The sequence below is a fragment of the Emydura macquarii genome, unplaced genomic scaffold, assembly GCF_026122565.2.
Source record: "Emydura macquarii macquarii isolate MOO-44397 ecotype Brisbane River unplaced genomic scaffold, CSIRO-AGI_Emac_v2 contig_1253, whole genome shotgun sequence".
Taxonomy (NCBI): Eukaryota; Metazoa; Chordata; order Testudines; family Chelidae; genus Emydura; species Emydura macquarii.
The window spans coordinates 15,432,769-15,458,756 of record NW_027131390.1 but is presented as its reverse complement, the minus strand read 5'-3'; the positions used below and the strand labels follow the sequence as shown (position 1 = coordinate 15,458,756).

Below are 25,988 nucleotides of genomic sequence, written 5' to 3'. Positions count from 1 at the left end.
AAAGTGTTCTTGTCACAAAAGCATGGCAACTTGAGTTAGACAAGTTACTATTAATAACTTTTGCATATAAATTGTAAAAATAAAATTAAAAAACCTCTTCACCTGTCAAGATAAGTTACTAATGCCCAGCAGAAACTGTATTAAAATATTTGCACCCAGAACATGTTATCCACTGCCTTTACCTGGAATTGGAACTATGTTTGCAAGAACTAAATAATCATGTCTTTTTCCTCAAAAAAGATTAATCGTGTCTGAGATAAATACATGTGCTTCAAATAGAGAAAAAAAAAAAAAAAAACAGTTTTTATGCAACACTACAATTCAATCTTAAAGTGTTTAAAACAGTTTGATATATAAACTTACCCATTAACAGACATCCAGTGGGCCACATTGGAGGGAGGAAAGAAGAAGAGATATTACACAATGTTTTAGATTAATGAAAGCTAGTTAAATAAATCTATTTTTAAAGTAGAAATCAGACAATCTAGCTATTATAAAAGTGTTTATTAAATTACCAAACCTATGCTTCAATTTATAAGTTCAATTTTGAATTCTCAGCAGTCATTTTAAGTTTGTTAATATAAAACAGTTTTTACCGCTTGTGGTCCTGTACTCATGTGCTGTGGACTTTCCTCCAAATACAGCATCAAAATCCACATTAATTGTGGAAGAGGTGGTGCTCGGAGGAGCTGAATGAAGAGGAAATCCTAAAATATAAATTTAAAAATGATTAGATATACAGTAAAACCATCTGTACAATCCAACTGTAATGAAACTAGAATGCTAAAAAAAAAGTTACCATCAATTGCCAAAGCAGGACACACAAGTGTGTGTAGGTTTATGACCACTAAAATAATCTTTATGCAAAAAATAAAGGAAATTTAGATTGGAGTACGAGAAGAGAATACCACATACTTGATAAACAGGGTTTTGTTAATTAAAATATTGTTTCAAGAATAAAAAGGAAGAATCCAATATCTACCAACTATGTAGCAAATCATCTGGAAACCTCAATTAACACTTTCATTCCCAACTTTTAAAATATGATATCCAAAGGAATTTTGGAGAAAGGCAGTAAAACCAGTGAATGCAAAAATGTTTGGCTATTTGATCACATCAAAACAGAAACAAAAATAAACCACATTTTCAAATCTAGAAACACAATCAACATTTTTAAAAAGTGAATATTTATTGCATTAAGAGATCTGAAATTAAAATATAATTATTTGGTTTAAATTATGGCAATCCAAAAATACTTGTTAATATTAGAATGGATTAGAAATATACAAGAAGTTACACAACCTAGTTTGCGATCATTACTGTTTCCATTTTGGAAAGAAATTAGAGGATGTTTTACCACTAAACAGTTCCACTGTTTGTTTGGAGGTAAAGGTGGAAGAGATGTAAGGGCTAGTAGATTTTACAGCTTCTTCAACTGGTTTCATGTCAAAGATGTCCAGATGGGGCGGAGACCCAACACAACCATTTGAGGACGAGAAAGGACCTTTCAGATATAGCAGTAAGTAATAAGAAAGGGAAAGAGAATCTAGAGTTCAAATAGCATGTAGAGAAGCATAGAGATTGTGCATATCACAGTATGAAAGTTCCCAGAATCAGTTAAGCAAAACCTATTTGAAATAAATGTCTAGCTATACGTTTTCCCATGTGGTGTTCTGCCCATCTCAGACAGTTTTACTGAAGCTCATACCAGTTTTATTCCCACAAAGGATAATATTTAATTCTGATGTTTTTCATGTCATCATTCAGTTAAGAAAAAGGACATTTACTTACCTGTGAACAGAATTCCCAGAAGGCATTACCTATGGAGACACATTCCTGGGTCTCCAAACTTGGCAAAATGGCACTGAGGTCATTCGCAGCTCCACTGATTAACATACCACCAGTTATAGTGGGGAACATTTCCTTATTTAAGTGTTTTATAAAATCTGCACCTTGTTCATTAACAAGTTCTTCCCTCAGATGAGTTAATGGGAGATGCGTGTGCATACAAAAGGACTAAATTTGGCCCTGTCTTCCCATTTACATCTGCTAAGTTTATTATAAAGTATCTATTTTTACTGCTATCAAAAATTGCAAAGTCAATTGCTGTAGCTGTTGTGGAGCAACCTATATTCTACTCTAATTCATGCATTAACAGCAAAACCACCATTTACATTTTAATTCCATCTGATCTACTAAGCAGAATACTGCTCAAATCCATTGTTTGCAATAAAAGAATAAAACCAAATCTAGGTTTCACATATTTCTTGTCAGAGAAATGAACTATATATATTTTTTGAGTTTGCAAGTTTAAACACGAGTTTTTTAACAGTGCCCTCAATTGTTTACTGCCATAACAGAATAACATTTGTAATTTCTCTGAAGTACAGAATGCCATGCTCTTTAATTCATTTAAATTTAATGTCAATTCTAAAATGACCCGTTTCATCTTTTATCAAGGTAAGAAATAATATTCGGATTTTCTGGCAGTTAACTGAACATAAAACAAAAACTCATGCTTAAGGATTAGTTGTAGCAGGACAACGATAACTAATGAAATTTTAGATGTCAAGAGTACTATCTATTCTTTGAAATCACAATAGTAACTTACCTCCCCATGCACTGCTTGCTGACGTTGCTATAGCTGGAGTACTTTGTACAGTTGGAACAAACGCAGGTTGAAGATCAAAGAGATCACTGGAAAGGTTGGGCATACTGAAAATATATAAAGAAAAATATGTGCTATACAAGTGAATTAAGCAGTAGTTGGTCTGTTATCCCATTTAAGTTTTCTGAGCAGATTAAGCAAGAATGGAGTTTGGTTTTTGTTTTAATGGTTGCACACACCTCCCAACTCCTAGAAATACCATACAGCCAAAAATATATCGAAAAGGCATATCTAATATGCATTTAATGCAGTTCTTGTAGAACGTGTTTCGCACAAAATAATTTTGTTTGCTACAGCCTCTAAGATTCAATTTCACTTTACTGGTCTATTAGAATTATAGAGCAAATACATATGTTACCAACTTTACTTTTCTGGCAGTCATACTGAAGGCCAAGATTGGTCCTAACATGACTATCTTTAAAAAAAAAAAGTGAAGCATTTCAGTTTGGCATCTAATCTAATATCAAGAAGATCTCACAGTCAGCCACAAGATTACTCTTATTCTTGAGAAATAAATTCAATAAAATTTATCTCTGCTTTTCATTCAATTATTCAGACAATTGGCTAGTGCAGTGTCACTTGTTTAGGGAGGAAAGTGTCCCTCACCTACTGGTTGTAGGTGCTGGTGCTGCGAAGAGATCAACAGCTGTAGTGGTATGTACACTTTTCCCTGATAAGGTGCTTGGAGATGCTGATGTAGAAGTGGAATTTGATACCACAGAAATCTCTTTTAACCGCTGCTCCTGAAAGAGAAATAAAGAGAGACAAACTAATCAATTTAAATGTAACTGGACTAGCTATTCAAGCCTCAGAAGTACTATTTTTCAATAAGAATTTTTAGTAATAAAGGCTTGATTAACACCAATCTCGTATTCTTCTGTGATGCCCAAGAAATTGAAATAGAGCTAGCTGTAATATTAAAGGAAAAGTTTCTATTAAAAAAAACTCAAAATTATGTTGAAACAAAATCAAGAGTCTGACAAACTAACAATGCCAATATGTTTAGTTTTGAAGCTAGCACCATACTTGGCTCATGCTGTTGGTCCCATCATCACTTATGGTGTATTATGGCATGCATTTATATAGCACCTATCACTAAAGGATAATATGCATTACATTGACAAACATTTCCTAAGTAAAAGGAACTAACTTCTCCCACAGAGAAGTTGCCGATGTCTGGAACACTACAAACTTTATAGGACAAATGGAAAACTTTGCCAGTAAAATAAATATTATGGGTCCCAGACCCAGCAGGTAGCTAAAGCTAGATAGAGGTGTATCTTTATAACCTATCCTGTGTACAGTGGAGATAAAGTGGTTATGAATACACATCTCAAAAAACTTGTTTGTGCTAGACACATTTTTGATGACTAAACCCTTTCTACTTTATAATTTTATACTGCTGTCCATCACTGTTGAACCTGACAACATTCTATGTAATAGCAACCTTGAAGTTCCCAGCAGACTTCATGTAGTCTGCCCCATCTTCCTTTTCCTGACAACAGCTTTGCTTGGGTGCATGTTTGTTTTTGAAATCCTATTTAAGCAAATGGAATCTCTTTTCTATGCAATGGGTGCTCTGAAAAATAAATGAGTTATTTGAAAACACTTTCATAGTACTAGGAGTGCGTTTCATTCTAAAAGACAACTGCCAGCAAAATCTTATTTTTGCATTTAATTAAGATCGTAGCTCCATATCAATAATTTAATCTGCCCCCTCCCCCATCTAAAGGGAATCTAGCCCAGTCAGCCAGCAACCAAACCTAGATTTCGAACACAGCAAACCAGCCCGCGGTCCTCACAAATTGGATGACAAATTCCAAGCACAGAAAAGTGCTCCTCCCCCTCCCCCCCGAAGTTAACAAAACAGCAATAAGACAGAAATGCCCCAAAGATACTCACCAACTGCCTAACTGTCTTAGTCTCACCAAACATGTCTATACTACCCATGTCTCTCTACACTACACCACATTCTCCAGAGGGACCTGTTACAAATAGGACTTTGAAGGACTAATGTCCAGTTCTCCCGCAATAATGAGATGGTGCCATGGAGGCCTCTGAGCAAGTAACAGAGGACAAATAAAGGAACAGGCTTTAAGAAACCAAAGGGAAGAGGAGAGAAAGAAAATAAGCTCATTTTCCTGAGATAGGCCACTATTTTGTCATAATTATAATTTTAAAAAGGACATAGTTATGCCCTGAGATTGAAAAATGAACTGTGCTGCCAGATTAACACTTTCACCTTTCTGTAATTTCATGGACAGTGAAATCAAATATTGTCCTGTCCACACTGGAGAATTATAAGCAGTATTATTACTGTTGCACTAGGATTCTAACATATGGGGACATGGATCTGTTTTCTAGAGCTGTACTTGCTAAACCACTTGCTAAGTAGTACAGAACACTTCATACATTCTTGTCCAGTGGTAGCACTGAGCTCACAATAGTAATGTTATACACTTTCGACTGTGTGGACAGGACCTATGATTCACATACAGCTCCATAAGTGAAAAGACAACAAATTTTAGTACCAAAAAAATATATATATATTTTTATATATATATAAATAAAAAAAAACCTCTGTGGGCAACATGTGTTTGACAAAATGTGAACCCAACCTATTTTAGAAGTATAAGTGAATAAAAGTGTTCAGATTTAAGTTTTCAAGTGATGTAATCACTGTAAGAGACAACATTTACTGGAAGCCAGCGCACTTGCATATTTAGGGGAAATCTTGGTCCCAGTTAAGTCAGTGGAAGTTTTTCCATTGATTTCAATGAGTCCAGGATTCCACATATAAAACATTTAAGCAACAGGTCCTGGAACACCAATCCTTAAAAGATACAATACCTTAAGTGCTTGCAGTCTAGCTTGTTCCTCCTCCAAAGCTTGCTGTTTCTCTTTTTCATCCATTTTGCTAAATGACATTCCTGTGTTTGCAAGTGTGGAAACAGCACTGGATAGGGTGCTCGCTCTAAAATAAAGTTACATCAAGCGAATGATTTTTTTAAATTCAGACCTTTCATTTGCATCCAAAAGGCACCTAAAGAGCTTTATAGGGAGCATATTGTGTGTCACTTGGCCCACCTCTAAATACAATCACCTTCTGCTGAGGAAAAACTGCAACTGCATAACACTGTACATTTTGGGGGCAAAGGCAGAGAAAGAAACAAGTGTAGAATGAATTATTCTTCCATAGTTTCAACTGAAGAGGTATCAGATCAATAATTAGAGATTTCATGTAAGTGTTTATGATTTTGCCTCGCAATTTATGTACCTACTGTAAATATGATACCTTATATAAGTGGAACATAATTCCAAATGGTATACGTAAACAGGTATATGTCAATATTTTATATTGACATAGGGAAACAACCCTTTTAAATCTATAAGGGTCTTGTGTGCGCGTGCGCGCACATGCGCACACACACCCTTTAAAATTACACTAAGGAAAAATCCTCTGAGCTACTACTGAAAATTTAAGGTAAGATGCTCAAGTGATTACTTTATTGCAGTGCAGAAGTGTGATTTTCTGCAAAATATGCACATCCATGTTGACTCCATCTCAAAAAAGGGGTATGTTATGCCAAAAAAGGGTTTTTTGTATCACTATCAGAAATATGGATTGTATGCATTGTTGTATCTTTTGGTGAGGCAATGAAACTATACCCCATCTCTTTCTCACATCATCACTCAAGTGACAACTCATCTTTCAGTAGGAAGAATAAACAGACTTGCCATCATCCCATCCAAAAAGCACACCTTGGTGAGAAGCCAAATAGGGACAATGGTTTTAAACACCATAAAATGTCCCATGTTAAGATGGGGAGGTAGACTCACACCACAGTAATTCAGAATTCCATTACCATGATTTTTCTGCCATATCTCTGGTAAGCATAGTTTGCATATCAGAGCAGCAAAAGTAATATGGCATTTGTGATTACTGTCTATCCTATGAAGCCTTGGCTACCAGCAAATAGCACAGTAAAATTGGTTGGCATACCAAATATATCACACAGTCATACATGCAAGCAGTACCTATTACAGAAAGCTGCAACTTCTTGGTACCTTATCAGAACTTGAGGAAGTGTACAGCAGAGGATTTACATCTTTATCCCATGTGTGCTAAGCTACAATTTTGGAATAACAAGTCATGAACAATCTTTAAAAATTAAAAGATCGTGCTCTTCAATTTCCAGCATGAATATGATTTTAAGTTTGTATACCATGCTCTTGATCATTATCAAGCTATCCGAGCAACTGTAACCATGGTATCTGGCTTCTGAGTTCAGATAATGCTAATCCCAATTAGGAGGCTATGCTAGGTGCAGTCAGGCAAGATGGAAGAAAAGCAAAATTTGCATTTGACAAGAAGATCCCAGAGCACAAACAGTCCGATAGCTGGTCTGGATTTGCCTACTGACTGAAGTCTACCACGTGCAGTGAGGATGCAGGATATGAAACACCTCCACATAGCCTGTCAATGTAGGAGGATTTGAAGTAACCAACTACCTTGTCACCATGCAAAGATTCACAGACATGCATCTGACATGAGAAATTTGCCCTTAGAGATGACCATTTTCCTGCAATCCCACAACAGTGGGAGAGGAGATAATTTCCACAAACACATTCCCATCTCAGTGCATCCATACACCTTCTGTGACTCATTAAATCTCTTTACTTTTGTAAAAGTTGTATTGATTTTTAAATAAGGTTGGTGGTGTAAGCCAAAAGTGTTAAGATCATCTTCAACAGATTGGGTCTGTTTTTAATTTACAGGTCTATCAGCTTGCTGCTTGGACTGGGAAGTGCAACCCATGACAGGGTCCTCACATTTCTTAATTATCGGGAGGGGCACTGTATAGGAGTAGTATTGCCAGGTCCTGAAGAAGTCTTATCTAATACTTAGCCAGAAGTACAATGATTGTGATGTAATTAATAAATATTACTTAACACTCAGCATTTTGCATGCTCAAAGCACTGTAGAACTACTAGGTAGTCACAGCACCATGCAAGCTTTGACTGCTGATTTTTCAAGTGGCAAAATAACTTGCTCAAAGCAATGGAGCAAGTCAGTGGCAGAATTTGGATTAGAGCTCAGGACATCTTGTTTCCTGTTCTCTCCAAAGTCAAGAGAAAGACGGAAAGAAAAAAGAAAAGAATTTAGAGATGTTACAGATCAAATAAGAAAAGACTCCTTACCTGTGTTTATAATACCTTTGAGACTACTGAAACTAAAAATCATTACTAATCTAATTTAGTATGCATTATCTTTATTTTTAATACATCTATTTTTGCTCTTCATTTATCATGAACAAGTAAAAAAGAATAATCTGCTTCAGTTTCTGATTCTCCGTATTAACACAATTCTGCAATGTTTCTGCGGAAAACATTGTGGAAGAATATTCAAACTTGCCTAGGTGTTTTAACTGGAAAAAAAAATCTAATAGCCGTAATATTAAGTTTCTAAACAAACATATTTGGGACCCTCAACTGCTAAATGGAGCACCTTAGGATACTAGGAAATATTTCACCACTCACCGCAAGTTTCTCTGAAGAAATCTTCAGTATCAAGCATGAGGAAAATGACAAGTTCTTAGTGGTTTCTGAACTATTTTAAGCAACCACAATAATACCACAAGATAGCAAAATAAATAAATAGGGCAGTATGGTAATCCATATTTTGGGGTGAAGGAATTTACACAATAAGGCTAATTAACACAACTGGGAGGTCTTTAGAAGAACTTGTATTCTGCAACATACACATCAGATAGTAAGCATTAAAGGCATATGTGTACTTTAAAATCCTGTTAAATTCTCATGGCTTGTCAGACTACATTTAACAGAGAAGGTAAAAATATTTTGAGGAAAGCTACTACCTGTGGCTTCAGCTCAGCACTTTGCTATTACAGCTGTATGTTAACACAGAGAGTTTAACGAGGAGTTTGGTGACAGGAAGACTAGACACATAGGTGAAGTCATGTGTTTTTGTCATTAGATGAGAATATTTAATGCACATTCAAGTGATATTCTCTACTAACAGAGTAACACTGCTAATAAACTTTAGTCTAGGCTTTCCATGCTTACAAAAGAAGGGAACAAATGCATCCTCTTAGAAGTAAGTGGAAGAAAACAGAGTATGTCAAAGAAGACCTGAAATTTACTGATGCCTAAAATACCCCTATACAAAAAATTAAAATTTAAGGCATCCTTGTGATCTATTTGATGCTTACCTGCTGGCAGCTGAGACTTCTTTTGTTTTTTTCCCCTCTAGAGAAGCCAAATGCTGTTCCAATGCTTCAAGCAAGCTGCTGGGTGCCTAAAGTTAAAGTTCTTGTAAAACATCTGCTTGATAAAAATGCAGTATCTTGTGTACAGATTAATTCCCCCATCCACCAACTAAACAATTACGCATTTCTTTTTAGATCATACATTTGAATTTGATTTAGAAGATTCATTTTTTGGCAGTCTCATCTTTCAATCAAAACATGCGAACATGATCACTAAACGCAGGTCTACGAAACAGAAGTTCCCCCAAATTGGGCATGTATATAGAAGCAAAAATTGGAATTTTCTGGCAACAGCATTAGCTGTGCTAAGCACGTTAGTAACAAGGCAGGTCAGTTAACTATACTCAGCTCTAACTAGAACTCCCCAAAACTGTGAGAGTGCTTACATAAAGTGTTAATTCTCTACCCACAGTAGCAAAAAAGACAGGATATATGTTCATTGGTCTGAAATCCATAAACAAATTTAAATCAGATGATAAATCCTTAAAATGAAAATCCCACAGTGTAAGCAAACACAATTATCTCCGTACAATAGGGATCTACCTTTCAGAAAGAAAAGCATGATCCACATAACCAGTTTACTGGAAGCAACGAAACAGTTTTGTTGCACTCACACTATTAATTTTTTTTTTTTTTTTTTTAAACCACTGATCATATGTTTACAGCAAGTTAACATTCCCTCCCTCTTCTCTCAGATCCATCAGTGAACTAAATCAACATCTGAAACAAACAATTCTTATAGTCTACACATTAAAACTGGCAATATACTGATAACTTTTGGTCAGGACAAAGGTGTTATACATGAAAATGTTTTTTTTGTTTTTTTTTAAAAGCAGACTTCTCCAGCATTCCACTATCCCTAGCAAAAAGCTAGGTTTTAAAATGCCATTACTAGAGACTTTTTTTAAAGTGAAAGCGCTCAACAGTAGATATCAGTATATGTGTTTAAAATACTACAAATAAATGTACGAAGTTTTTCTATATCTGGAAACTTTAATCTCTGTGAAGTGTTTAAGATTAAGTGGATGAACTGAAGTAAGCCGCTAATAAAGGAGAATAATAAACCACACCAAAACCCAGTGCTGATTTACTTCTTAGTAAGATGTAGGAAAAATTAGCTAGCCACTGATTAGGCAAAAATACATGCCTTTTTTCAATCAAGTTAGTGTAACAATTGAAATCTCCTCAACACTGACCGACACACAGTTTAACACCTTTAACACTGTTTTGGATGGTCCTGTTTGTGGCGTAGGTGGGATCCTAGCCTTTTCCAACACCTCCTTGAAAATAAACCTACTTTTAAGGGCAGGGCTGCTAGTTGGGCTTTGGAGGGAGAATTTTCTCCCCACTGTTTTACACACAAGACTCTGTCTGCCATCAATGCAGCCATAATTCAATAAATTGACTGGATTATAATCTACATGAACTCTCACAAAGAGAGCAAGTCCCAGAAATTAAGGGTTTCTTGGCCAGTTCCAAGTCCTCATCTTTGGTCACTAGAGTTCTGCTGCCCACTTCCACAGCTGCCTATGAAGTACATACCAATACAATGTTGAGAGGAACTAACAAGTGTCTAGACTGGTACAGAAGACAGACAGAACTTGCTTTTGTTGGTCCACTTAGACCAGGCAAATAGAACTAAGCTATTTCAAGAAATTCAGATTTCTAAAATGGTTTTAATACAATCTATATTCATCACGGAAAGCAGGTTTTACCCATGTTGGCTGAACATGATTTTTAAAGACAGGTTTACCCAGAGGATAGATTTGAATAGAAATACTTTGTAGAGAAAGTTTTCTTGTAACTGCTTGTAACATCATTCTGGGATGTATTAGCTGGAATGTTGTAAGTAAGATACGAGAAGTAATTCTTCCACTCCACTCCATACTGATTAGGCCTCAACTGGAGTATAGTGTCCAGTTCTGGGTGCCACACTTCAGGAAAGATGTGGACAAACTGGAGAAAGTCCAAAGAAGACCAAAACAAATGATTAAAGGTCTAGAAAACATGACCTATGAGGGAAGATTGAAAAAAATTGGTTTTGTATAGTCTGAAGACTAAACAATGGTTTGCCTACAAGGTGTTAGGCTATTTAATATCACAAGCCATTATGACAGTCTTTCAGAAAGGTAGGAATCACCTATTGTGGTGGATCATATTGATACAGGACAGCTAAAGTTAACTCAGCAAAAAATAATATTGAAAGATTGGTAGAATGTATAACACAATTATGGAAAAAAATCTTGCTGGAATGGTAGTAAGTTTACAAAAAGTATTCTTGCTAGGGCTTTGTCCTGAACAAGGACATACTGACAACGAGCATGTAACTGTTCAAAATAAGTTTTGGGAAAGCAGGCAAGTACAGAGGAACACTCAGATTGAACTATTGTCTTTGGGACAACAGATGAACAAATAAAAAACTGTCTCACAGTAGGGCTAAGACAATTATGGATACAATGGGGGGAAGGAGTAGCAATCCTTAAGTTTCAGCAAAGAGAAATGAGTACACCCATTACAAATAAAAACAAGAAGATACCCAGTGGAAGCAGCCTAAAGCAAACGTGTAAGTTGGAATACCTGATATGGGAGAAAACCAAATGTTTGGTATTTTCAAAATATACTGGAATAAGAATACTATATTTTCTGACAAAGAGGTGTCTTAAATAAGAGTGTGTGTGTGAGTGAGAGTGTGTGAGTGAGAGAGAGAGGAGTAAGTGAAGGGCAAGGGAGAGCCTATACATTAAATATTTCATTTAAACTAACAAAAGAAAATTATGAGTAGAGGTGACCACAACATAAAACACATGGGGTGTGATTCCTGCCTGCCTCCTGAACAGTGATGATGAAGTTGGAATGTTATTGGAGATCAGGGAGGCAATAAGATATATTAGAAAAGGAGTAACAGGTGAGTTCAGCTTCCAAAATATAAATGGTTTATTTAAAAGTTCTTTAAGAACATTGCTTGGAAAAAATACCCAAGAGTGTAAATATCTCAGAATAAGAAAGAGTAAGAACAACATGCTCAAACAGCAAATACAAGAATTTGAGCCAAAGACACAAAATATCAAAAAGTGGTAGAGCATAACTTTAGTGGCTAATATGGAGATTAAGAGCCAATTTTCATCTCAACCAAACTAGACCACCATTTTTGTTGGTGCAAGTAATTTAGAACAAACATAACTAACAACGCCCTCAAATCAAGAATTTAAGTAATCTGAATTTGGATAACAAAACTGAATGAGAAAAAATGGAGGCTATATTTTGAAAGTCTGGTCCTAACAAAGCTTAACATACACGTAAACAAATAGCTAAAAATGATGACTCATTAAAATGTACTATTCAAGTCTAGTAGTGTGTCCATGAATTCACTAGGGAATAAAGGTGTAACACAGTCAGAGACAAAGGTATCAGATGGTGTGCTAAAGCACACAACAAAACTGCCATATATCACCAGGACTATACGGTAGTCACCTGAGAGTTCTAAAGTAAGTGAGCAACTAAGAAAAATACATAGAAAGATATCTAATTTAGCCTTGAAAAAGGACAGCTACTGTTAAGTATAGCCAATACTTGGTCATTTTTTGAAAGTGTTACTCTAAAGGAGGGGGAGAGTGGGAAGGGAACAAATTCAGATTATGACAATTTATTTGGGTTAGTCAAGAGTAGGGAAGACTTTGAACAACATTAGAATAACCTAATAAAACTAGTTAATGACTAGTTAATGATGGCAAAGAAAACTCAATGCTGACAACTACAAGGTACAAGTACTGCATGGAACAAACTATTCAATTAATAGATTTTTTTGGTCTTAGACCTTATGAAAATGATATGGGCATTATTGCTGAAAATCCACCTGAAAACATGTTTTGAACATGCAAGGACAAGCCAAAGACATTCCTTAAGATATGATGATATTAAGAAGTGAATAGAGGGTGTAACAGAAAATAATGCTATTATATACATAGACTGTAGATCTTCATCTTGGTGACTGTATTCATATTTAGTCTCGTTACTACTTCTTTATTTGTAGTGAAGTCCAAAAGAAGGGTAATGAATATTAACAACATTGATGGAGTGGGGAATTTTCACAAAGAGAAAAATTAAAGACTAGTATTATTTAGTTTGTAAAAGAAATGAGTACAAGATCAGATAGAGGTATACTGTACAAAGCAATGAATGGCACAAAGAAAGAGTCAGTTCTGTAATGACACTTTCCATAATAAAATAAAAAGGTTATTCAGTGAAACTGAGGTAACAATTTGAACGCAGATAAGAGGAAACATTTGTGCATGATTAACCTATGGAATTAATGGTTGTGGGATACTGTGTATACAGTGAAAGATTAGACATCAAGGTTTAGTAAAATTTATGGATTACATCTCAACCGTGCTAAATTCAGCATGCTGCAACAGTCTCCAGGGGCTGTTCTGGAGCAGAGTGGCATTCCAACCCTAGCCACTAGGCTGTGAAAGGGGGCATAAATAGAACCATTAAAACACCAGCTTATCACCACCTGGCACTACCCTTACAGCAAAGGAATCCCCAGGAGGCGGTTTACGCTAGCTTGCCGGCTGCTGCGCACTGTTGGAAATACCACATATTGGAAAGATAGGCTATTGGTCTGTTCTTATATTGATATTCAGTGTTCCTCTAAACTGATTACACATATCGTTTCCATTTCTGTGCTGTCCCTACTCCAGTTCAGCAAGAGACTGCCCTTCCCTCACATTCAAGTACTTTCTAAAAACTAATTTATTCTGCCTTGTAAATTATCCTCACCACTGGATTTTCCAGTGTTTCCCATCATTTAGACTAAGTTTTTTGAGGCCTGGACTTTGTGCATATCTTACAGTGCTGAGCATAAATGACCTATTCTGTCATCTTTGTGGACCCTGAAAAGTGAGTAACAAAACTTAAGATACAGGTATGTACTTGTGTAACTTGGGGGGGGGGGGGGACGACGACGACGACGGACAAAAAAAACCACACCTGTTGCTTGAATGGAATTGAGTATTTTCCCTAAAATGAGGCACAGTATGCCTGCGTACTTGAGAGGCAGATTCACCAAGAATTCAAAGGAAAAACTCATGCATTTTAGTAAAAATATCCCTACAAACCAGAGACACTTCACTGCTTTAAAACAGAACTCTTTTTTCAACAATTGCAGAACTGTTCAAGAACTGTGTACATGTAACAAACTATGGGAAAAGTGAACATGTATATTTCCATATATAAATATATGGAAGAGAATATATTCTCAGGATGAATATGACACACATCAACCATTAAAACACAAAGGACAAAAGAACTGGGTTAAATTAATATGAAATGTACACTGACCTGAGTAAGATCTGGAATGTCACCCTGATCAATTCCAACTTGCTGGGTTCACAAAAAAGGGAAAAAAATGTACATTACTACATGCAGCGGCAATGAAAAGAAAAACTGTGGGGTCTGAATGTTACACAGAAGCTAAGGTATCAAAAAGGGACGTGAATAACTTTCTGAACTGGTACAATTTCATGCCAATTCTAACAGATAAGTTGTAAGCTAGAAGATCAATGTACACATCAAACAAGCTCAAACCATATTTCTATATGGACTATTTCATGCAAAGATGTTAAGATTTATTGTAAGTGCTGGAAATAATCACATTTTGCTAGAATTTCTGCTCTATTTTGAGCAGAAATATTGAAGGAATGCTTTGTAAATTTTTATCATCATCATCATCCAGCCCAGTCATTTCAATCTATTAATCAATGTGTAAAAGCAGATTCTAAGTAGCATTTTAGACAGAAAGATTTACAGTATTGTTAGTAATTTTTAAGCAAAGAAATATGCCTTAAAATATCACTCACAATATTAAAAAGCAGTTAGGCAACATTCACATTCAACAACAACCTTCAGAATTTTTATTTTGCACAGCTATCACACAAACATTACACTGTTTGTGATGAGACTATTGTACCAGTACAGATAGCTAAAATGACACCCTTTTGATGCATATAAGTTTATTTACCTCCGCTACTTTGAGGAATTCTGACAATTTGGTCATTCTGGCTAGGAACTTTTTGTAAATATCCAAACCTTCTTTGCACTGGTTCTTCTTCATATCAAAATACTTCTCTGAAGAGTGAAAAAAGGAAATTTGTTTTTTTAAAAAAAAAAAAAAAAAAAAAAAAAAAAAAAAAAAGGTACAAAAATACTCCCAACTCTCCCCCTGCAAAAAACCCCAAAACAAGAAAACTTTCATAGTAATACAAGAGATTTGAAAAGATACAACACTGCAAAAATAATTTTAGATAATAAATCCTCTCCCTGAAATTAAGTAACTAATACAGAAAGCTATGTTATTTTTAAGAATAAGATATTTTGGACTATTCATAATAATCTATATATTTACAATGAGTTTGTTGATTTCAGAAAGTTTTAACTTGGTGAACAGCGGTAATCAGATTAAACATTTTACATTAGGCTGTTTTTAAATCTTTGTCAACTAAACAGGACTTCATTTTGAAGAAAAACATTTGCGAGAAGTCAGTCCATAAGGTGGACTCAACTACTAGTACTGACTTCAGTAAATTAAAAATGCACCATGAGTATTAGTTACAGTATTTTTAAAGCAATTTTTTAAACTACACATCAACATCTCAATATTTGTAGTTTGTAAATGGAAGTGTAGAATCTGAAGGAGGCATTCCAAATGAAAACTCAACTTTCACAAGTATCCAACTTTGACTGTCAATATTAATGTACAGAATCCTCAGGTGTAAACCTGTCAAACAGGAATAGCATTTTCACCCTTTTGAAGTATTTAGTTTTATTTTTCATAATCTGACACTTGTAGATTTTAATATGTCAATAAAATGAATGACACTGGCAGATTTAATGGAGGAGTGAAAGCTGAATCCAAAAATTATAAATGCTTTTACTCTTTTACTATCTTTTTTTATACAAGATTCTCAAATTTCACCACTATTTTCTCCAACTTACTCCTGAAGGCACAATCCACTTGAAAACCATATTTAACATATGTTAACCATAGGCTCTGAGGAGGAGGTTGGATTAAGTGATCTCCTGAAGTCCCTTCCAACCCTAATATTCTATGATTCTAACCATAGCTAAGAACTCAGCAAGGTAGAACTCTCCACTCTATACAAGACCACAAACACCAGTTGTTAAAGTTGAACTCTAAAGATAAAACAAAGATGGAGGAAACCCAATAATGGGCACTGGGTGTGCTGTGTATTCAGTGAAGAAATAGTTATCTTTTAAAAAAAGGTATTTGTCTGACCGGTAAACCCAGTTCAGGCCAACCTACTTTAGCGCCTTAAACCTCTCCCCAACAAATTAAAGTGTACTTATAGGCTGAATTATTTTACAAAACAGGTTATAAGGGACATTCCACACACATTGCTGGTATTTCTAAAATAGAAATTAAGGCATGAGTAACTCAGATTTATACATCAACTCGAAAAATAGTAAGGCCTATATATCAATGCCTTAAAGGCCAATCCTGCTGACACACACACCAATGATAAAAGTTACCACTGACTTCAACTGAAGCAGGATCTGGCCCTTAATTTGTTAGGCTATTAAACAGACTCAATTTGTTTTTAAATTTCTCTCTTTCTACCCCACTGTTCCCCCTCAAAGGTTCAAGAACACACACGCACCCACAGTTCCACATACCTAATAGGTTAATAATCCCCTCATTATAGGCTGCAAAAAGCCGAATGGAATCTTTGAAGAGAAGCATGAAGGCAGCATTTATCACACCATTGGTTAATTCATTTGGATTTGCCTGTGTAGAAAGTGAAGAGAAAGAGTAGATGAAAAAATATTGGTGGTGAGAAAAATGCCAACAAATTTGCCAATAAAATGCCAATAAAATATTTTAACAATAAAATATAATTTAGAATGTGCTTACATCAAAATCAAGGAGCGCATCAAGCTGGTTCTGAATAATTGGAAGGGTTTTCAGAAGCTTTTCAGTATTCATAGTTCTCATCACTCCATCTATCCTACAATGGGTAAAATGGCAAATAAGGTATAAATATAAATATGACCTAGAACATATGATGGCTTGATATGTTTAGTACCCATTATTTAACTACTGTTTAAAAGGCAGCAAGGTTCTATGGCAAGCATATACATGACCATTAATAACATCATAGATCTAAAATGAAAAACAAAAAGGAGAATATTTCTTACCCTCTTTTCATTTTGGTGAAGTCAACTGCTACAAGTCTGTAAGAAAGTGCTTTTTCATTCAAGTATTTGCTATATCGCCTAATGAAGGTAGACATATCATAGCCTGAAAATTAAATGTTTACAAGTTAGACATTTAAAAGAAGAAGAGTATCTATTTCTTACAGAATAGTACTGAAAAATGATTATGAAATCTGAGTGTCACTGCACATAACTTATATAAGGAGAGAGAGCTCCACGTTCACAGTGCAGAGACCCTAAAGCCTCCCTCCATATTTTTCTCTTCATTATTTGCAGTAGCCTTGAGGTACCGTGTTGCAGCCACCATCTTCCCAAGTGATGACAAATACATGGAAGTTATCTGGACTATGTTAATGCTTCTCCTAATAACAGCAAGAGAAGCCACTGTTGGCAGCCGAGACTCTTATTCTCAATAGCATACAACTCACGGGAAACAAAAATCAGACACGTACTGAAGACTAACGATAGGAAATACAGCTACTATAAAAAAAAAACCCCAACCCTAAATATATATATTTTTGCCATCTCACAAACTACCATTAACACCTTTCAGAGATCTGCATGAAAGGTTTTCAATAGCCACACAGTAACGCAGGGGTGTCAAACGTATGGCCCATCAACCTTTTTGTTCCAGCCCGCGTGCGGCCTGATACGGCCTGTGATCCTTTTTGGTGCGGCCCCTGGCAGCTGCCGCGGAATGTTAGGACGCCGCGAGATTTCTCGGCGGCGGGTAATACGATTCAAGCTGCCGCCGAAAGGAAGGACCCTGCTAGTTTTCTTGGGGGAGGGTAAGATGCCGTGACCTGCCGCTGAAAGGGAGGACGCAGCGAGATTTCTCGCCAGAGGGTAAGACACAGCAAGGGTCTGGCCCACTAGAAGTTCATTTTATTCCAGTGTGGCCCGCCATAGGAAGTTAGTTTGACACCCCTACAGTAACGTGTTCTAATGACCAATTTATGAAGCTTAACAAATAACAGTAAACCCCCTAAATTGTGGAATGCAGCCAAATGAAAAAGATGAATCCAGTGCTCATGTTAAGTTATAAATACCTTTTTTAAAAGACACATGTAACGATAAGCACATTTCTAGCTCTCATCCATGTAATTTTCACCCATCCCATAACTTTCCCTACTTCCTTTGCTTACGGTCATACCTTGCTGCATTGTCTAATATAAATTAAGCCCCTTTTCATGGACATCATTTTCTATTAAACACCAGTGATATATAATCACTACTAATGCAGAACTAGAAAGATACATGTACTAAATAGAACATTAAAAAATCATTTTGTTATGTTCAGTTTTTTGCTTTATTCTGTTGCTTTGTGAACATTCTCTTGAAAAAGTAATATTTTACTGTCTGCAATTAATTTTCACAAAGTTAAAGATTCTTACCCTGCATGGCACTTTTGTCCAGGTAGTTGTTTAGATTGAACAATGTATTTCGGGACGCAAGATACTGGATAAAGCGCTGTTGAAGAAAAAAAATGTCAACTGCTTGAAAATTACTTGCCCTTCATCAAATGTAAATCATTTAGGAATTAGATTACAAAACACCTGCACGTAACTTGGGGATTTCAGAGGCAACATTTACCCTACGATATCCAAATTAGTTGCAACAAAAACAATTTACCAAAACTTTAAACTATTGTGAATTAAACACATTAATTTCTAGAACTGAGCATTTGGAAGAGGAAATTAGTTAAAGAAAAGCACTCCACTTTCCACACATGAAGCCACATTAACATTGGAGAGTGTTGCTTACATGCTTTTTTAAGTAAATGTTTTGTTAATTCTATAGTTCACAGTAGAGAAATTGGAGAAAAACAACAGGTGCTCTAAAAGTTTGTTTCATATGACTCTACAACTTCTACGTAAGTGTTAGACAATTAAAAACTATTGGAAATATTTTTCTACTTTAACATAGCTTTATAAAAAGAGTGAGAAACTAAAATGTTCAAGTATTTGTGGAGTTATTAATAGAGCAATTAACTCACCTGGCATTATACTACTTCTGAGTAAGTCTATAGATTTAGTCGCCTACTCCTACTCAAATATTTAGCTAAACAGATGAGACAAGTGTAGGAGACTAAATCTATAGCCTGACTTAGTAATGCTATTTAAAAGGAAACTGCTTCATGAACATTTTCATGAACAAGTTTCTCTACTGCTTTCAATACATACTAATACCCACACAATCATGGCTTCCTACAACTCAAACTATAAATTAGAACTTATCTTTTCAGGAAAAAAAATATGGTCATCATAGTTACAGGGCTAGCTGCATCTCTCACCCCAACTGAGTCTGAGCAGCTCCCCTCAGGTGTAAAGCTTCATACCATCATTTCTCTCTGAGTGGAATCCTGTGGTCCTCCTGGTCTTAGTCTGGATCTTGGGCTACAGCACGCTGCCTACCAACAATGACTGGCATGGAAGGCCTGGCTGAGGTTGGTACCTGCAAGTCTGCCCTTCAGGAACTATGACCAGTAGACGTAGTTGGTAATTTTTCAATAAAACAATTTTTTGTCCAAAGATGCCAATTTGTCAAAACTGAAACTTTACATGGGAATGTACCAGAGTCAACAAAACTTCTGTAAGGAAAGGTTTCTCAGGTTCAGTATGGCATTTCTGTCAAAACCAGAGACAAAACCCACCCCCACCCCAGAATGTGCCAGTAGTGAGCAGACTAACCTAGTATGTGGAAGACCCAGGTTCAATGCTTTGCCTGATTCAGACCAAGGACTTGAACCTGAATCTCTTACATCCTAAGCGTCCTAACCACCGGTCTATTTTGGGGTGGAATGGTTGTCCCTCTCTCTTGGACTAATGAATATTTTATTATTTATACACACTAACAGTTCCAAAAGACAGAGACAGACCCTATATCTGGTGGTAAGGGTAATCACGGGATATGTAGGAGACCAAGGTTCAAATCATTGGTCTGAATCAGGTGAATACCCTCACTGCCAGGCTATTCTGGGGTGTGTCTCTTGTTTTTCCACCAAAAACATTTGAAAGGTCTTGGTTTCATGCCAATGAGGAACAGGGAAGTTTTAGAAATCTCAAACATGATTACAGGACAGGAAAAGTATTTCCCACCCAGCTCAGTGACTAGTAGTTAATACAGTAACTAGGCAGCTTTTTTAGTACAAAGCATTTTTATCTTAACAATAAGAAAACAAAGCAAAGAGGAAACAGATTTTAAAACAACGAAATAGTCTGTATGCAAGTCTAGCTTACTTAAAACCTTGTGTCCCCTGAGAAACCTTGGAAGGTCTACTGCTTCAGACCCTCCCATATGGTCTGTGGCTCTCTCAGACTGTTCTTTGTGAACAGCTCCCTTACAACTACCTCGCCCACTCTGGACACAGAGAAAGTTTTGAACTGTTTTCAGCCCTTTTGATCTGTTCCTTCTCAGCCTTGGCAAAACAGCTGTGTAACTTTGGCAGGAGCCAGACCAGAAGTAGCATCTTCACAGCTAATTGCTCAGCAGCTGTCTCAATCTCTTGAACTGTTTACCAGATAGTGTTTTATCTGGAGCTATTGTCTGCCCCTCCTCTATTTCCAAATAGGCTACTATGAATTAACTCAATACAGTCAATATTCATAGAGATACTTTGCCTCAGCCATAATTCTGCACTCAGATGTCTGTCATGTGCAACAGACAACCTATAAACAGCACGGGGATGCACACTTGGATATTTGAGAGGACAATCTCAGGATCTGACATAAAAGGTTGACCTTCACTGAAAGGTTGAGAAATTGTGTACAATTAAAGATGAAATTTCAAATGCCATATTGTGGTCTGGAAAAGAGAATCTTTCCCATCACTTACTACGCCACAAAGATTTTAAAATAAGTTTTACTTATATTTTGTTTTAAACTGAATTAAACATAGGTAGAAAATGAATGGAAGAAGTAGTTTTGGAAGGAATGTTACTGGAAAAGAGGCATGACATGGATTCAGAAATCTACTGCAAGCGATTTTCAGCATCAGATTTCAGTATTTTAGCCACAACTTTTTAGAAGTCTCCTTCTCTTGCTTGATATTAGGTTACCAGTATGATTATAGAAATGCTCTTTAACAGGCCTCCACTGCTAATGTACTTTAAATCAAACACCAGCATTCAGATTTTAAAGTCCATTAGGACCATACTGAGTCCTTATTCTATAACACCCACTCTAACTCAATACTTAGACTCTGTCTACACTTACCTCCGAGATTCAGCGGCAGTCAACGGGAGTTACGCAAGCTATGCAAAAAACGTACATAACTCCTATTGACTTCTCTGCTTCTCGTCTTCACTGCACAATCGCGTTCCCATCAACGCAGCGCTACACCACTTGTGAAGGTGGTCTTAGTACGTCGATTTCTGGATCGACTGAGCGGGTCTTCACTGACCACTCAGTCAATCCAGAGAAATCGATCTGATGGCAGCGACTTTGCCGCCTTCTGTGTAGCCGTAGCCTTACTTCCCCAATAAACATCTAAAATTAAGTGTAGTGTGAAATTAACTACTGACTTTCTAATTAGTGAGGCACAGAACTTCACTAATTTTCTATCAGAAAGTTTATTTACAACAAATAATGATAGAAAAATAAAGTTAATTAAATAGTTCTTTTTATTTTAATTAATTAGTCTTCCTTTTTTTAAGATTCACAGCAACCATTTCTTTATGGCTTTCTGATTTTTTCAGAGATGTCACATAGTATCGCTATTATAAAGTAATCACTCTTACCTCATTTCCATACATCATGAGGTGGTGTGTTGTAATTAGAGCTTTGAACACTACGACCCAGCTACTGTTAGCAGTCCTCTCAAAAAGTGTGTCTGCCAGCTGTGGAATATTCACATTCATCTCATTCGTGCACTGGATTAGATCTAAATTTTTAAAAATGCAACATTACATTTAGTTAGACATTCAAAGATGCAAAATTAATAAGTTTCAGAGACTGAATATGTAATATAAACATTAACTGCTTTATACAGGACTCCAGACCATTTGAAAGCTTTAACCAGATGCATGAACAAAATAAACTTTCTTTTGGAGTTGATAACCGCAAAGAGCCTGCCATTTCTTGCTTTATTTCCTTAATAGCAGTTTTACAGAAAAATAAATGAAAACTAAACTAAACTGAGGAACTGAATTCTTTATTCTAAGCTTCTCTAATAAAGCACATATCAATTTACCAGTTTAGAAATTTTCTAAAAGCTTTGATAGAAAAAGGAAAAAATCCTAACATAATTACCATATAAAAACTATATTAAAATGGAGTTAAGATGAGAGTACATATCAATAATTTAGGGTAAAATGTATTATAGGGATGCTGCAATTATTCTCAAAAGCAAGCATTACAAACCTAGGAAATTCAGAGTTAAGATTAATTTAACGTAAAAAAAGGAAATAAAGTTAGGGCCACTCACACAACCTTAATTCTGCCCTCTAGTGAACACCATGCAATAACCACATGATTAAAGGTATTAGTGAGCACAGATTAGATTAAAGTGGTTTTTAAAACACACAAGATTCCCTCTCCCCTGATCGTCACGGTAACACTACAAAATATGTATATTAAATGAAAAGGCTATCATGTTCTTCCCCCCTTTAAATAAACAAAACAAAACACTTCCTACCAGTCATGAATTTGCAAAGTAATTTATAGCGTTTTCACTGCTAGTAGTGCAGAAAAATGGTGAAAAGAGAATTTGAATGGTCTCATCATCAAGTTTTGTCTTTTAAAATGGACTCTATGCTTTAAACTGATTTTATTGTTTAGTGATCAAAAATACTAATTAATATTATACTGCATGAAGATTCTACAAATACGTTTAAAAAATCCAGTCATTAGCAGTTATTGATAAAATTTGTTCACTGTTGTGATATCTTATCTATTAAAATACTTGAGAGATCTATTTTAAGTATTCTCTTAAAGAGATACACAACGCGTAAACATTTTGTAGACGCAGACCTGTTTACTTCCAACACCCCCTACAAACAGAATGAGTCCCAATCCTGAAATTTATATATGGACAAGATTCCCACTTAACGCCTAACAAACTTTGCCACTATAGAGACTACAGGATGAGTATCTACATTACATAGCTCTTTTGCAAATGTTTTGTGATTAAAGAACATAGACAAGATGCACAGAATAAAATCGTTCCCTTTAAAGGTACATGATTGCAATTTCTAAGTCTGCCCAAAATCTGGTCATCAAATATGAGTCAAAGGCAAATTTACTATAAAATTAACACCTGCAGAATTAGTCTAGCATCCTGCATAAAATGGAAAGATTTGTGTACAGCACAGAAATGTGATTATTTTTTTAAAACAAGTGATGTAGAAATTTCCTTAGTTTAGAATAACTATAATTCCGCAGATAAAAACAGCACAAAAACCTGATATAACATTGATCTGTTAAGGCCAATGGCTGTAGAGACCAGCAATTTTATACCATGAAAATAAAATTGCTACACAAACTAATTTTTTGCTTTATGTTACCCTTGACCAAATATTTAGTTTAAAATAATCCAAAATTAAAATTCCTTATTTAATAAAAAAGTTGAATGGAAACAAAAAGGACCTGACAATGCAAAGTTATTTTTTACCCACACCCTCAAACAAATGTAGACAAGTTGATTATATCCAGAATCTGCCAAAATATCTTGCATGAGAAACTTTAATCCTAGGGTTTTCCACCCCCATACATTTTTAAGTCTATGAAAATAGGAGTCTACCAATACATGTTGTGATGCTGGCTGGATTGGGGGGCATTTATTGTGTTATTTAACATCAATATGTCAAAATCATAATAATTCATATGAGATATGCCATGTCAGATACTGTTAGAAAGGCTATAATGTGCTAAGTAAGATGATGATGTTTATGTTCATGTGTTATATGTGTGATGGAAGTTATGGATATGTTTGATATATCTGTATTTCAGCTTGTGCTGTGTCTAGGCGACACCCCAGACAGGATGGCTGCAGCACTAGCCTGCTTAATGGCCCATTAAGGAAATTCACAGGTATAATGGGCCCAGGGGGAGAAGCCAGGGATATACCTGATGAGTCACCAGGACTTACTCAGGTGACCCGGACTCCATCTTATTCCTGTCAATTTCCACAAGCAGCATGGCAAAGGCCAAAGGACATAAAAGGCAGCTGCACCACATCCATTTGGTCTTCAGTCTTCACCTGCCTCTGGATCAACTCATCTACAACTGAATTGAAGTTAAGCTGTGAAACAAAGGACTGAGACCCATCCAGGTATTGGATGTACACCAGAGGGACTATACAAGCCTGCAAACTCCACAATTCTACTAGAAACCTGAAATATAGACTTTTTCAAAACAATTGTATGTATGTGATTGCTTTCATCATTTAACATTTATCTTATAGTTTGTTTCTCTCCTTTTATAATAAACCTTTAGTTTTAGTGACTAAAGGATTGGCTGGCAGCGTGATATTTTGGGTAAGATCCAAACTTGTATTGATCTGGTACTGTGGCTGACCCTTTGGGGTCAGCAGAAACCTTTTTGGTAAAGAGCATAGCGTTTTAAATAACTGGTCTCTTTACTGGACCTAGTGGCCAACTGGGAGCCAGAGACTGAAATGCAGTTAAGGTGGCTGTGTATATTTTTATTCTCGCTTCTTGATAACCAGTGTGGGGAATCAGAAGCATTGTTTGTGGCTGGCTGGGAAGTCTGACTTCAGTGTCATACACCAGTGTTAGGAGAATCTGCTCTCCTTTTGCAGCCTGCCCTATCCTTGGCATTTTCAGGTGGCTGTCCTAGGCACGGACAGATCACAGTAAAGAGATCAGTTATTTAAAAGACACAGGAGGCAACTGTCCTGCTCTGTTCAGCACTGGTGAGACCTCAGCTGGAGTACTGTGTCCAGTTCTGGGCACCACACTTTAGGAAAGGTGTGGACAAACTGGACAGAATGCAGAAGAGAGCAACAAAAATGATAAAAGGCTTAGAAAAACCTGACCAAAGAGGAACGTTAAAAAACTGGACAAGCAGAGTCCTGAGAACAGAAGACAGAGAGTATTCAAATATGTTAAGGCTGTAATAAAGAGGTGAGTAACCAGGTCTCCTAACAAAGGAGAACATCTAACAAAGACAGGACGAAGTAATTGACAATCTTCAGCAAGGAAGATTTAGGTTAGATATTAGGAAAAGCTTTCTAACTATAAGGATATGTAAGCTCTGGAATAGGTTATCAAGGGAGGTTGAACTCCCCATCATTTTCTAACCTGTTCTTAAAAACTTCTAAACACTTGACAATGCTGGTCTTGGTATATCTGGTCCCGGGCCTCAGCACAAGGGCTGGACTAAATGAACTCTCAAGGTCCCTTCCAACCTACATTTCAATAAGTAGCCAGTCACACTTTTGAACAAGTGAGACATCCTGCAAACCTACCATCTTGGGATGCGTTTTTGTCAGATGACAGAAGCTTGCCCACAGTGGTGAATAAAGATACAATAGTACTTTTCACATGAGCAGGGATCTTAAGTTAACAGCAAAACTGTGAGTATTGTGTACTCGAGCATCTTACATGATCAAAGCAAGGTACAAACTTAGACCCAATGAAGGAAGTGGGAGTTGATTTAACTAAGATTAAGCTCTTAGTTTTCAGGTTCTGGCTGAACTAGAATTTGTAAATCATTATATCAACCAAAATTTGCCTTAAATATTCATTTTTCTAGGCAATTCCACTTTCAGGTTCCCCTACACTGCAATCCAGACATCGTAGTGTTGTGTGAGATGACAACTGAGGAATGTCACTTTCT

At 36.1% G+C, this 25,988-nt stretch overlaps 1 protein-coding gene across 2 annotated transcripts in view; it reads right to left on the bottom strand.

Annotated features, from left to right (window-relative positions):
• Positions 1 to 25,988, bottom strand: part of LOC137153133 (phosphatidylinositol-binding clathrin assembly protein-like) — a 42,635-nt gene that overhangs the window by 10,801 nt on the left and 5,846 nt on the right. Inside the window, exons 2-14 of one of the 2 annotated variants that reach the window (XM_067548204.1) lie at positions 21,929 to 22,071; positions 18,585 to 18,660; positions 17,173 to 17,275; positions 16,889 to 16,982; positions 16,651 to 16,762; positions 14,978 to 15,084; positions 14,299 to 14,340; positions 8,902 to 8,987; positions 5,519 to 5,642; positions 3,275 to 3,411; positions 2,612 to 2,715; positions 1,358 to 1,504; positions 597 to 707 (exon numbers count right to left, since the gene is read on the bottom strand). In XM_067548204.1, coding sequence (XP_067404305.1) covers positions 597 to 707; positions 1,358 to 1,504; positions 2,612 to 2,715; positions 3,275 to 3,411; positions 5,519 to 5,642; positions 8,902 to 8,987; positions 14,299 to 14,340; positions 14,978 to 15,084; positions 16,651 to 16,762; positions 16,889 to 16,982; positions 17,173 to 17,275; positions 18,585 to 18,660; positions 21,929 to 22,071 — 1,386 coding nt within the window. The remainder of the gene's footprint in view (positions 1 to 596; positions 708 to 1,357; positions 1,505 to 2,611; positions 2,716 to 3,274; positions 3,412 to 5,518; positions 5,643 to 8,901; positions 8,988 to 14,298; positions 14,341 to 14,977; positions 15,085 to 16,650; positions 16,763 to 16,888; positions 16,983 to 17,172; positions 17,276 to 18,584; positions 18,661 to 21,928; positions 22,072 to 25,988) is intronic. The other variant, XM_067548205.1, reaches the window with a different exon arrangement.